Here is a 13395-nt window from a genome sequence, read left to right as displayed (position 1 = left end):
TGGAAATGAACTGGCGCTGAGTACCTAGTCTCCCAACCTCTTCCTGTCTATGGTGCTTAGGGATCTACCACCAACCTCACCTGGCAGGTTCCCAGAGCTACTTTGTTCCTGCCAAGTCCAACCCACTCTGTGTCAATATTGACCCAGGTGGGGGAGTGGTCCTGGGAAAACCCACCCCTCCCAGCCTCCCTCAGGTACCCTGGGTCCCACTCCCTAGTGGTGTCCTGGTCTTATCCCAGCTCTTCCAAGGTACTTCCTCCCCAGGAGACCCTCCTGAGGGACAGGGAAGGGGAGCGGGAACTGCTGACTGGGGTTCTGGAGCCGACTGCCTGCAGATGTCCTGGGCCCTAGCTCTGCAGTGGAGCAGCAAGGGGCCCATGGGAGGGGGGCTGCAGGTTGTGGGAGAAGCAGTGACTCAGTCCCCAGAGGGGGACCACCAAGGAGCAATTCTGTGGGAATCCCAGGGTGTTCAGAACTGACCAAAGGCTGGCCCTTGGCCCCTGCAAGGGGGTGTCACTCACTTGCCCATGTGACAAGGGGTGTGTGGTATTGCCTGGCAGCACACCCAACAGACAGGCTTGGGTCAGAACAGTCACCCGCCCTTGTACAGGAGGTTCCACAGCTGGGTTCTGTTCCTGGGCAGTGTGACCAGGGCTCAGATGTGCAGTGGAGATCTACCCTGCTATCCACCTCATGTGACAGCACAGTGCTGTCAGAACCAGGGCTCTCATCAGGCCCCTTCCTCATTCTCACTTTGGGAGAAGCTCCCGGTGCCCAGGTGAGGCTTTCTCTACTTTTCTGGATTTCCCTAATTCTTAGCAATGAATACGTATGACCTTTTAGGGAAAGCAACCCAGGCCGTTCCCCATGCCCATAGATCCTTTGCCATAGCTGGGCATCAGGCCTGGAAGTTTTAGGCAACTTGCTTTTCCTCCATATCATTACTGCAACTCTGGATGCATGATCTGGTCCTCTGAGGGGCTTAAAATAAGCACAATGCAAGTGCTGGCCCTCAGAAATTTGAATTTAAGTGGTTGGATCTGAATCTCTAAGACTTCCAGTGATATTGTGTGTGTGTGTGTGTGTGTGTGTGTGTGTGAGAGAGAGAGAGAGAGAGAGAGAGAGAGAGAGAGAGAGAGAGAGAGAGATGCTAGGGATGGAACCCACCATCTGGTGATTTAACATGCAGCCAGAGCTAGAGCTTTAAAGGAGGTTTGGGTGGAAAGCTCTGGGGCCCATTTCCGTTTGTCCTCCATCTGACAGCTTGGGATCCAGTCTGTTCTGAGATCAGGCTGGCTGGCTGTACCAGTGGGTGGCCCTGGACCTCCAGCGGCCTGTTGATCCATAGCTGTCTATGGCACGGGATTTACCACACAAGCATCCCTGATGAACCTGGGAGCTCTGCCACTAGCCCCAGTGCATTACTTATCTGTAGGTTCAACAGACTGTTGCTCAGCTAACCTGATGTCACGGTTCTTGTCTTTTCCCAGTGGCTCTTTTCCATCCTCCCCGGCTTCCTCTCGTTCCTTGGTCCTGTGTTACAGATGAGCCGTGTTTAGTCTGGAAAATTTCAGGAGGGGAAATCTCAGTGTGCCCCAGTGCCAAATAAGTATCCTCTTGTGACCTTTGATGCTTACTAGGACATGCAGTCTGGGGCTGCCACCACTCTCAGCCATTAATGCTTGCATGCTAAGTTATGAAGCCACTCTGGGGATGGAGCTGATGGCAGAGAAGTCGAGAGGAGGGAAAGAGAAGGCTAGGGAGCAGAGTGAAGGAAAGACATAGGACAAGGGACCCAGCCAAGGAGTTGTAACCAGAAGTGACTTCTCTCTGGCTGCCCCACTGTGAAGACTGAAGTAGGACACAGCACAGACTAGCAGTGGGATACTTGCCGTAGAGTCTCCTGGACCTGACACACACTGGTATGGTCTAGATCTGGATGTCCTCAAAGGCTCATGTGTTGAGGGCTTGGTCCCCAGTGCTGCAGTGTGCAGTGGTGGATCATGAGGGCTCTGACTTCCTCCGTGGATTAACCCAGTGAGGGACTCATAATGGGAATGGACTACTGGGAGGGAGTGGAAACTGCAGAAGGTGGAAGGGAGGGAGTGCAACCTAGGGAGTGTGCTCTTGGGGACTGTATCTTGTCCCCAGCTCCTTCATCTCTGCTTCCTGGCATGAGGTAAGCAGCCTTTCCTCTGCCAAAGCCCTCTGGCCATGATGTTCTGCCTCCATTCAGCCCAAAGCAATGAAGCCAGTGACCACAGACTGAAACCACTGAAACCATGAGCCAAAATAATTTTTTTCTCCTTTCTTTTTTTCTCAGGTACTCTGTTCCAGAGAGAGAAAGCTGACCAACACACATACTGTGCCTGGGTTGTCAGGGATGAAGAGAGCCATCCCTCTGTATCTGCAGGGGATTGGTTTTAGGACTCCTCTTGGGTACCCAAATCAAGCCCCTTAAATAAAGTGGAATTTTTGCAAGTAACCTATGCACATCCTTGTGTATACTTTAAATCATCCCTTGATTACACCTAATATAAATGCTATGTAAATAGTTGTTATTTAGGAAATCATGACACCTGTACAGGTTCCATACTGATGTAGTTTTCTGAATCTTTCTGATCTCTGGTCGGCTGAAAGACGATACAACACCCCATGGTTGTGAGGGCTGACTGGAGGTGTCTGGCAGAACCTAGTGTCCTGTGACAGAGCAGAGATTGCCGAGCTTTGTCTCAGTGGCTTATCTGATGAGATGGTGGACACTGGTGTTGTTTTCTGAATTAAATATCATTATGAAGAAACAAGGTCCTGAGAGTGATGAGGCCATGCCAGGAGTCCTGAGAGAGGCCCTTGCTGCTTCTCTCACCTTCACACAGAGAAGGCTGGGCTGAGGGTAAATCTGCAGGATGTCTCACTGTGAGCAAATTGTCTGCTACATCCCTGCTTTTCTGACTCCTCGCCATTCTTCTTCTAGTAAGCACAGTATCTCAGCTAGTGTCCTCGAGGAGTATGTGTCTGTGTATATATACAACGCCTGTGGCTCTTATGGCACAGGGGGTGGGGGACTACGAATCTCTCATGTTGTATCTAGAAGCCTCTTGGTGGGGCTGGAATCCTTGTGGGAGGATGGTGAGCCAGACTGCTTCCATCTGGGGAGAGGAAGCCAGGGGGCCAAACAGCTGTCACTTTTTGGATGACAGGCAATTTGGTTTTCTAGCTTCCCCTGGGGTCTTGCAGCCTGGCTCCCATCCACCCTGCTCTCCAGAAGTGGTGACACTAGGAGACTCAAGGTGCTGGCATGAGGGAGGAGAGGCGCTGCCAATGGAGAAGGAGTCCATCCACAAGAGAGTGTAGTTTCACGTGTTTATTTTTGGCAGGAAGGAAATCATTGCAAACCTCTTGATTGACAACACTCGCCCCTGGAAACGTGCACAGTCCAAAGTAATGCTGGATTGTTCATCACGTTCAAATGTCCATCAGAAACCCATGACTACCCAGACACCAACATCTCTGCTGTTTGCGGGGATGGGGGGTTAGTCTGCAGAGAAGCTCCTGGGAGAATGGACCTGGAACAGACACCATCAGATTTACAGTAAAATAGGAACAGAGGCAGCCAGTCCATTTTGTACAGGTAACTGCAAATGCATCAAGCCATCCGTTCTTCTCAACCCCTGGCATGCCAACTGTCCAGCACAGCACCTTTAGAAGCAGAGGCATAAACGTCACGAGTGTTTGACCATAGGGCTGTGTGTTTCTGGATTTTATTAGAAAGCCATCTTTAAAATACAGGGTTGTAAATTGTTGCCAACACATAGACTTACAGACTTCTCCTTTACACCCAAAGTTCAAATGCTGCAACCGTGACAAGTCAGTGTCATTGGGGCACCATGTCCCCAAAGTCATCTCATCAAAATTGCACCATGTCAAAGGAGCTTCCCCACCAACCATCAACCATGACAGGTGGTGTTTATTATTAGTATACAAATGCATTGTTTAAAAACAGCTAGTGTGTGAAACCACAGACCAACACATAGGATTCCAGAGCAATGGAAGACAGAGCCTTAACGTTATCAGGAGTGCCTGGGCACCCCCAGCTCTAGGCCTGGCCAGAGATGTAACATCATAGTGGGCGGGAGTCCACAAACCCAAGGAATCCTGTCCCAGATCTTAATGTAAAAAATACTTGCCCAGGAGGCTACATTGTAATCTGGTACTGAGAGAACCATGGAAACTGGAGGTCAGACTTCATCATTGTAGCTAAAAAAAAGTCTGAGCATTTGGTAACGTGGGAAATATATGGCACGGAGAAGTAGATAATAGGTTTCATTAGGTTTTAAAGCCCACAATTTAATAAAAGGTAATAATTAAAAACAATACCCGTATTTACCTTTAAAAACCATAAACCCCATTTGCCTCATTTCTTGGCCTTGTTAGAATTCTATTGCTTCATTTACATGTAGATGATTAAAAATATATATATAGATATAGATAATTTGATTATGTACACAGAGCAGAATCAAGGATTAAAATAAAAACGGAATTTTGGAGTGTGGTCAAATAAGGTGCACAGATTCCAGAACCCTCAGAGGTTTTGGTCGCCCTCCCATGACATTCTGTCTGTGGTGGCAGGAACTGGGCTCCCTTCCCAATAGCTCCACACTGGATTAGTGCAATGGCATGAACTGCGCTCCCAGGTGCAGGAGCTGGGAGGTGAAGGGTTTGGCTCAAGCCTGACATGTGTTTAACTCCACTTGCCAGAAGGGGAGCACTCCCCTGAAATATTCTGGAATTTTAATCCTCTCTGCCCCTCTTCTAAGTGAGGCCCTGTGCTGCCAACATGGAAGGGGGCATGGTGGAGGGCTAAGGCTCCTTAGGGCCTAGTTCTGGGTGGATATCAACACCTGACAGACATTTGACTGGAACATTCAAGACATTTAAGGCAGTGGGGTCATTTAATGACTGTTTTTCTAAATGAAGGTTTATGACATGGACAGATCTGCCATGTAACTGTCATTATCTGTGGCAATGTCTAGCAAGGGGCTGTTTCTATTTTAATTGGCATATGGATTACTGGGTTTGGAACACTTCAAATGTCAGGAGACCTGGTTACCCCTGAATATTCTCTCCTGAATGCACAGCACTCAACAGACCAAAGTGCTGTGGGGAGGATACGACTGGTAGCTGGCTTCATTATTTTCTGAGTGGAAAGCACAAGAAGAATCTTACTCTGACCCCTAGTTTTGCGCCTTGCTAGAGCCAGTCACTCCCACCAGCACTCTGGCTGAGGACAACCCACAGAGGACTAAGGCAATGGTGCCAAAACAAAAGGGTTCTTTTTAATTATTTTGAAAAGCAATACTTTATAGACTGTCTTGTTGTCAAACAAGGAACATGGCACTGCTTAAACACCAAACTGGGAGAGGCTGAGAAGAGAGCCTGGCTCGGAAGAGGAGCCCTTCTTCTCCCTGGTTTGGAGTGGGTCTCCCAGTTAGACAGACTCCCCCACTTTTGGCTCAAAATAGCTGTGCTTCCAAGGAGACCAAGAGATGGACTCGGGCCACATAAAACTGGTGGCTGGTTGAGGCCACTGGTTCTCCAGTGAAAACAGCTCATCAGAGGACCTGATGTTGACTGCAGTTCAAAGTTAAATGTTACAGCTGTGTGGTGCTCTGGCCCTTGTGCCTCCGTACACTTCTGTATTCCTGGCGGCCAGTGCCAGGGAAGGGACACGGTTGGTGCAGTCTGCCATGGGGTGGGACACCCGTTTTTGACCCTGTCCAAGTTTGCAGCTTAGCAGTGAGCATGTTCTGAGCATAGGCACAGTGGCAAAGAACAGTGTAACAGCCGCTGGTCAATTCCATTTGGTGGCAGCACGATAGCAGCAAAGAAAATTCCCAAACAGCTCCATGTATATCCAGCTTTTGGAAAGGAAAGGAATTAAAATTCAATAAACAGGCATTTTTTTTTTGTATCCAAGGGTTTCAGGGTTTCTCGTAACTGTTCTACCAAAACCAATAACAGCAGAACAGCAAAAAACACACAGAAGATATGGCAGTAGTGTGAAAGCAGAAGTGACGTGATGTCACTTTTCAAGGGTGTGATGTCACTTTTAAGGGGAAAATGTGACCTCAAGACAATATTTGTCATCATCAGAAATCATAATATAAAAGAATATTGTTTCCTAAAATGTTGAGCCACACAATTGCAGATACATTCCAAACTGGGTCAGAAATGAGTGGAGACAATGACATAATCACAAAAAACTCCTGTCAATGGGAGCCTGACCCTGCAGCATGCCATGGGTCATCAGAGCAAAGTCACACCTGTTGGAAACAGGCATCAATGACTCTCCCTCCCTCACCCGCCCCCCCATTATACACACACTACCAGGTTCTAGAAAATTGTCATGTTCATCTTCTCAGAGTATCTAAGACAATAAAAGGCTAAAAGATGTCTGGAAATATGTTTGTGTAGAAAAATTAACTCTCAGCTTAAAATAACATTCAAAAAGGCACTTCATCCTGTAGGAAAGAGATTCTGAGTTGGGTCAGCTGCTCTGAGCTGGGACAGAAGGGGACAGGTTGTCTGTTTGGAGGGGAGAACAGTTGAAAGGAAGTCTGATAGATATCAAGCTTTTTACCCCCCATTTTTTTTTTTCTTTTTGGTATGTTTTAAGAAAAGCAAATCCAGTAAAATGCATGTCGCTTTATGAAATTTGTTAAAAGAGTTCTTTTTAAAATAGTTGTTTCTGTTCTTAAAAAACAAAACAGGTAGGCATGGCCACATTCACCCTGTGGCCTGGAGCATGGAGTCTCCTCACTTTCAGCTCCAGGGAGCTGAGGCCAGGCAGGTCCCCTGAGGCCAGAGGTTCCAGAGTGCAGAGGCAGGAGGTGGGCTGAGGCCGGGGCTACCTATTGCAGAGCCTCTGCAGCATGCTGTACACGTCGTCCTCACGGCTCAGGCCCTCGAAGAAGGGGATGAGGTCCAGCAGCTCCGTGTCCGTCATGTCATCGAACCAGGACTGCACAGGCACCTGGAAGACAGTGGGTGGGGCAGGTAGCACAACTGTACCCAGGGGCTGGGGCTGCTCCCAACCTGACTGGGTCCCCAGACTTTTATCATATGTTTTGGTAAAGAGGATTAGTATCTAGAAATCATCATCATCAACTTCATGACCATCATTCTGCTTGTTCCCCTGTTCTAAACAAGGTCCGTCCAGAGCTATGTGGCTTCAGGATCACTCAAGAGGCAAAGTGTACCCAGTCCGTGTGCATTTGCCTGTTTTATTCTCCTGCCACAGGACAGGCAGCCAAAGCACTAGGCTTGCCACTTGCAGTTTCATAAAGCTCTTTATATGGCACCAAGTCAGCTCCTTGCACCTGGGAGCAAGCGGATCCAGAGGTGATGTGCCAACTCTCCTGAAACCAGGAGGCGCCGTCCAAGCACAGGAGGCTTCTACTTAAAGTTGTGCTGTGCTGCATGGCAAAGACAGGGGTGCATTTCCCCCATGCTTAGCAATGAAAAGGTAAAAGTGAAAGCATAAGATTCCAGGGCATTCTGAAGGACGGGCAAAGGCAGGATTTCTCCTTAATTTTAGGCTGAGAAGCAGAGGGGGGTGGTGGTTGGTGGCAGCCAGGGGTGTAGAGAAAAGATTTTAAAAGAAATTTAAGAAAACTGAAAAGGTGTACAAGCCACATTTTTTTATAAAATCAAATTCTATAAACAGAAACATAAAAATTCATGTAATTTTGAAAGATAAACAATATAAGAATTAATAGAAAAATGAACACTTCTAGGAGGAAGAGAGAGAATGGAGGAGGGCAGAAAAAATGACTTCTCTAAATGGAAGATTCTCTAGATCTTCACTGATAGTTTTGATGACAGAATCATGTAAATGTGTTACATAATTAAAAGAAAATCAAACCATTAGGAGAAAGGCAATTAACAAATGAACCTAAGTTATATAAGGCTAGTGGGTGACATGATCACACAGAGAATTACTTCAAGTGATTTTTTTTTTTTGTTCCCCAAGTGCTGGGGATCAACTGCAGAGCCTTGTAGATGCCAGGACAGTGTCCTACTACTGAGTATAACCCAGTGATTTCAAACATGGTGTCTGACTGTACATCTCTCCCAAAACCCCTAAGCTGCATTCAATTTTTACTATCCGTAATTAATATCAGAACTGCTATTTTGACTTAAATATATAGTATAGAAAAAAATCAAACATGTAATTATGTTAATATCTTTAGAAATCAAGCATTTCAGCATGAGAGAGATTCACATACAAAAACAAAGAAGTAAAATAAAAGTTCTGTAATCTTAACGTTGAATTGGAAAAACCAGTATGAATTTATAATTTATTTTTCTTTCTAAGAAATAAGTATTTTGGTTCTTTTTTTTGAAAGCTCCGATTTGTAGTATGATTAAAAGTAAAGGACATGCCATCCCAATTGTGACCTCTAAACACCATTTCCACTAACGGGGACCAAGATTCACAGAAAACTGGCTGATTTCAGGACTGAACTAAGAAATGTTCAAGAATAGCCTGGAACGTCTCTTCTTCTTTTTGTGCTGGGGATGGAACCCAGAGCCTTGTGAATATTAAGTACACAATCTACTAAGAAACTACACTCCCAGTCCCTGTCCTGGAACATCTGGTATCAGAAAGCAAAGCAGGCTATCAAATATTGTTGTTATTTGGAGGAGTCTCCGTTGGTCAAAGGCAAAAATGTGAGTATCCAAAATAATAATGAACAGATTAGACTGAAACAATAAAAAAAATCTATGAGCACATATAATACTAAAATTCACCGGCTACTTCTGGAGATTGTTAGAGCTCATTACTCTAATATACACACACGTGTGTGTGTGTGTGTGCGCGCACATACACACATAAACTTATTAGCCTAAAACTGCAAAATTAAAGGAAAAAAACTAAGACTTTATACTGCTTTCCCTATTCAAACATTCAAACTGTATTTTAGGGAAAGCAAACAGACAACATGGCCAGTTATATTTTATTTTTTTAGAAGATGTCTGGCCAAAAAAGGCATAAGGAATGATAAGATTTAGAAATCAAACATTTTGCAATTCTGAATGAAATAGTGGATTTACACAACAACTGCTATGATTATGAGGTGAAAGATTAATAGGGAACTTTATAATGGATGAACCCAATGACCAATTTTAAATCTTTAAGGGCAATCTGACATTATATGCCTCCTGGTATGATTTCATAGGAAGTATGCAATATCACCTATGATGTATTTGTGGACAAAAAAAAAAAAAAAAGAGAGAGAAGAAATGAGCCTGAATCTAACCAAATAGTATACAGAGATCTAAATTCTTGTTTAAAGGATATAGGGCAGCTGGGAAAATATACTTAACACCACCAAACCACAGCAAATAGGCAGTCTCAGAATGCAGAAAATTTCTATAAGAAAAATAAGCAAACCTTCAACAAACCAATGGCATAGAAGAATGAGACAGAAAGGAAGAGATGTTCAAATTACAAAAGAATTAACCAATGCAATGCATGGGCCTTTTTTGGATCCTGATTCAAACAATTCAGATGAAAGAAAACATTTTGTGATGATGGGACACAATGAATATAGTGTGAATAGTAGATAATGTAAGAAGCTACTGTTTTGGATCACAAATTGAAGGCCAGCCTGGGAAACTTAGTAAGACCCTGCCTCAAAATAAAAATAAAAAGGGCTGGAGATGCAGCTCTGTCCATCCCCAGTACTCAAAGAAGAAAAAAAAATACCTTTAAAAAAAAATCTTATCTATTATCTCTTTTTAAAATCTATCTTTTATCCCTTATCTGACACAGCCAAATGTACTATGTTGAATTTGATTTACTTGTTAAAGTATTATATGTAAAACAATACATTTTGAAAGTATTCAAACAACAATATCACACCAGCTAAGTAATCATTTGAATTTTTTTTGTTACTAAGTGTGGCTAGAGTTCTGGACCTGAGGAGGGGACCTCTGTAAGTCTGGACGAGTCTGAGAGGCGTGTGTGTGTGTGTGTGTGTGTGTGTGTGTGTGTGTGTAGATTCCCCAGGGGAATCACCAGAGCAGAAGGTCTGGTTGTTGCAGGCACTGCTGAGAGGCCAGCAGTGGCTGATTTCTGTTCCTCTGGAAGAGCACTGGGCGGGTGAAGGGAGGCTGTCCCCCACTGAGGAGGCACTGGGAGCTGCCGTGCTCCAGGGGGTTTATGTAAGAACTGTTCCCACGGGGTGCTTCTCAGACATCATTATGAGGTATAAGCCGACAGTCTTATTGAAGTGTTTTATTCATTCTTGTTTAAGGTATACTTGTGCTGTAGGGGTCACCCAGCCTGTTGAATCTGCTGCAGGGGTCACGAAGTGCTGGGCAGCAGCCAGCTGAGTGAGGTTAACAGCAGACAACCCTCCACAAGTACCCTCCCTGGAGTACTAAGGAGAAATGCTTAGGTGGAGTGCTTACCAGGGCAAGCCCTGCTCTAGCAGCTGCTTTTCACCTACTGCCCACCAAATCCCCTATCAACCCTACAAGATCGGCATTCCCAGAATTCCCACTTGACAGGTGATGCAACTGAGGCTCAGTGAGGTGAGATAACTTGACTGATGTCCTGCAACTGCTAAGAGGCTGAGCTGGCATTTAACCAAGAAAAGGCTCCAAGACCTTCTCGTGGGGGTGCTCGCCTGCCAAGACAGCTCAGATGCAGCCCTGCAATCTTGTACTCTAGGGCTACTTACTGCATTCTCAGGATGGAAGATGTAGGAGGCAGGAGAATTGTCCACGATGATCACTTTGCTCAGCTCCCGACCCAGGCGACTCAGGTCCTTCACGTAGTTCCCACGATGGAAAACACAGGACTCTCTGAAGAGCCGGGCCCGGAACACACCCCAGCGGTCTAGGAGGTCAGCCACAGGGTCTGCATACTAGAAAGAAGGTGTCGCGAATTAAGGCTGGGTGCCCAGAAGAGCCAGAGACCCTGGCCTACTGCAGCAATACCCAGACTATTTTTTTTTTTTTAAAAAGGTGATTTAATAACTGAAAGTGTTTTAGGATCCTGGTTATTTTTCTCTCCATGTATTAAGATGCACTGGACTCTTCCATTTCTTACATCTAGTCCACAGAATATCTTTAGCAGTTTTACCTTCAAAAATATCCGAACTCCACCTGCATTTCTCTAGTTTTACTGCTACCACCCTAGGCCAGGCTCTACTCTCTGGCCTGGGAGACGTTTTTCCTGCTGGACCTCCCTTCCTAGCCCATTTACCTCAAAGCTGTTAGAATAGTCAATGGAAAACATACTTCCCCTCACATCAGCCCCTTGCTTAACATTCTCCACTGTCTATTGCTGCACCTCCTGGAGTGAGGCCCATGTCCTCTAGGATGATGTGAGGATAGGCCTCACCATCAAGACCAAAGTGAGGGCACAGCTAGGCATTGCTGGGGATCTGTGACTTTGCCAGGAACACTGGAGTACCTGCAGCTGTTGGGAAGGCCAGCAGTGAGATGCATAGCATCTGAGTCCATGGGCAAGTCTTTTCCTCTCCAAGATACCCTGAGGGAGGCAGAGTCCAGGAACAGCTCTATCTCTTACTAACCAAGTGGGGTGAGAGTTCAGCGCACTGTTCCAATGAGGCCAAACAAACATCAGTGGGTGGACTACTAGGGGTTGGCTCTGGATGGGAAAAGATGGTTAACTGCCTCATAATCATTGCTGCTGATGGCGTTGGCACTCATCTTTCAGGGAAGTGAATGAATCCGGGGACCACAGGCCTGAGAGATGAATGTGAAGAATGTAGGCCTCAGAAGGTCAGGGACTGTGTCTCCTTGTTCTTTGCTACATTCACAGTGCCTAGTACTGTTTGGCATACAATAAGTACTGAGTAAATATGCACTGGGGGAATAAATGGTTGTGTGACAAGGATGCGGGTCCTAGAGGGCACTGACAGCCAATGCTTTCAGCAGGAAGCTGAGCTGAGCTGAGCCCAGAGCCCAGAGCTGAAGCAATGACCACCATAGTGAAACTTGGACATCAGGGAGGAAAGGGGCTGTAAGGCTGCCCTTGGGAACTGATTCCGCTCAGCCAGCCTGGAGTAGCAGCGACAAAAGGACTGGAAAGACAGATGGAGGGGCAGGAAGAGAAGCCCAACAAGGATGTTTAAGCAAATACTGGGGACAATGCCAAGGAAATGTTTTCAATTTTGCCAAAGAAAAAAACAGCTCCTGGTCCAGGGCATCAGTGCAAGCTTCCTGTTTGTTATTTCTGTGATTATTACTTCAGGTTCCTCAGCATCCCAGAGCACTGTCAGAAGAGCCATCGAAGATGCAGATGCAATTAGTCTTGGTACCTCTCATCTGAAAGATTACCCACTAGGGAAGACTTTGTCTTCCCCAAGGCCTCCCTCTCTTCTTGGTATGCAAAACTAAAGCCCACGTTTTGGATTCCCTCTCCAGAGGTGCAGGCTCTGTGCTGGGATGAGACTGGCAGAATGCTGTGCAGGTGGGGCTCTCTCTCACCTTGCTCAGCACAGAGATGGACCTGGCCAGGAATGCCTAGGCTGGCAAAGCAGAGTGCCCAGGATCTGGAGCCAGAAGCTCCAACACACAGAGCAGGAGCATGGGCACCAGGGGATGGGGAGCCATCCAGAGGCTGGCCACACTGGGGCAAGCTACTGTGTGTGTTTCCTTGGAGCAGGTCTGCACACAGGCAGATGGCTAACTTAGGCCCCACAAAATGCATCTTTGGGGACACTCAAGAGTCCCCAGGGTACCCAAGAAGACACTGGTGGTGCCACCAAGTGGATGGCACTGGTCTCACGAGAATCAGGGTTTGAAAGATGTCACGGTAAGGACCTTGGAGGAGAAGCAAGGGCCCACCCTGCCTGCTTTAGAAACAGCACAGCACCTTGTTTCATCTGTGAAGGGGGAATTGAAACCTGACCGGGGGTCTTAAGAACCCATTTACTTCCTTAAATAGTGGAAGAGGACAAAGAAACCTCTTTGGTCAGATGAAGGTAGCTGATGGGTAAGAGATTCAAACTAAGTTGTAAGATCAAAATACGTCTGAATGATTTTATCACCATTAACACTTACGATACTAAATACTGACCATCAGGAGCACCAGACTGTGACAATGACCAGCATCGTACACGGAGCCCAGCCAAGTGCTTGCTGAGTACTTGCCCAGCATGTCAGATGCCCTGCTAAGCCCTTTACACAGGCAGTTTAACTTAATCCTCCCTATGAGGCAGAAGGAATTATCCCCACTTATAGAGGAGGAAACCAAGATGCCAAAAGTGAAGTGACTTACCTGAGATCACACAGCAACTTAGGGCAGAGCCAGAACTTTCACCAGCCCATGTCTGTGGGTGACTGTCCACATGT

General features: G+C 46.2%; 1 protein-coding gene across 4 annotated transcripts in view; it reads right to left on the bottom strand.

Moving 5' to 3' along the window:
• Window positions 1-3349: 3349 nt before the first annotated feature.
• The window catches only part of Ctdspl (CTD small phosphatase like), a 109919-nt gene continuing 99873 nt past the window's right edge, over window positions 3350-13395 (bottom strand). For 2 of the 4 annotated variants that reach the window (XM_076843687.1, XM_076843696.1), the window contains 3 exons: window positions 10752-10937; window positions 6912-7033; window positions 3350-5918 (listed from right to left, as the gene is read on the bottom strand). In XM_076843687.1, coding sequence (XP_076699802.1) covers window positions 5852-5918; window positions 6912-7033; window positions 10752-10937 — 375 coding nt within the window. In that variant the 3' untranslated portion in view covers window positions 3350-5851. Of the gene's footprint in view, window positions 5919-6373; window positions 7034-10751; window positions 10938-13395 lie in introns of those variants that run through there. The other 2 variants (XM_076843672.1, XM_076843679.1) reach the window with 1 other exon arrangement.

Source organism: Callospermophilus lateralis, chromosome 1 (assembly GCF_048772815.1).
Source record: "Callospermophilus lateralis isolate mCalLat2 chromosome 1, mCalLat2.hap1, whole genome shotgun sequence".
Lineage (NCBI taxonomy): Eukaryota > Metazoa > Chordata > Mammalia > Rodentia > Sciuridae > Callospermophilus > Callospermophilus lateralis.
The sequence above is the reverse complement of the archived record's forward strand: the minus strand, read 5'-3'. Positions and strand labels throughout refer to the sequence as shown.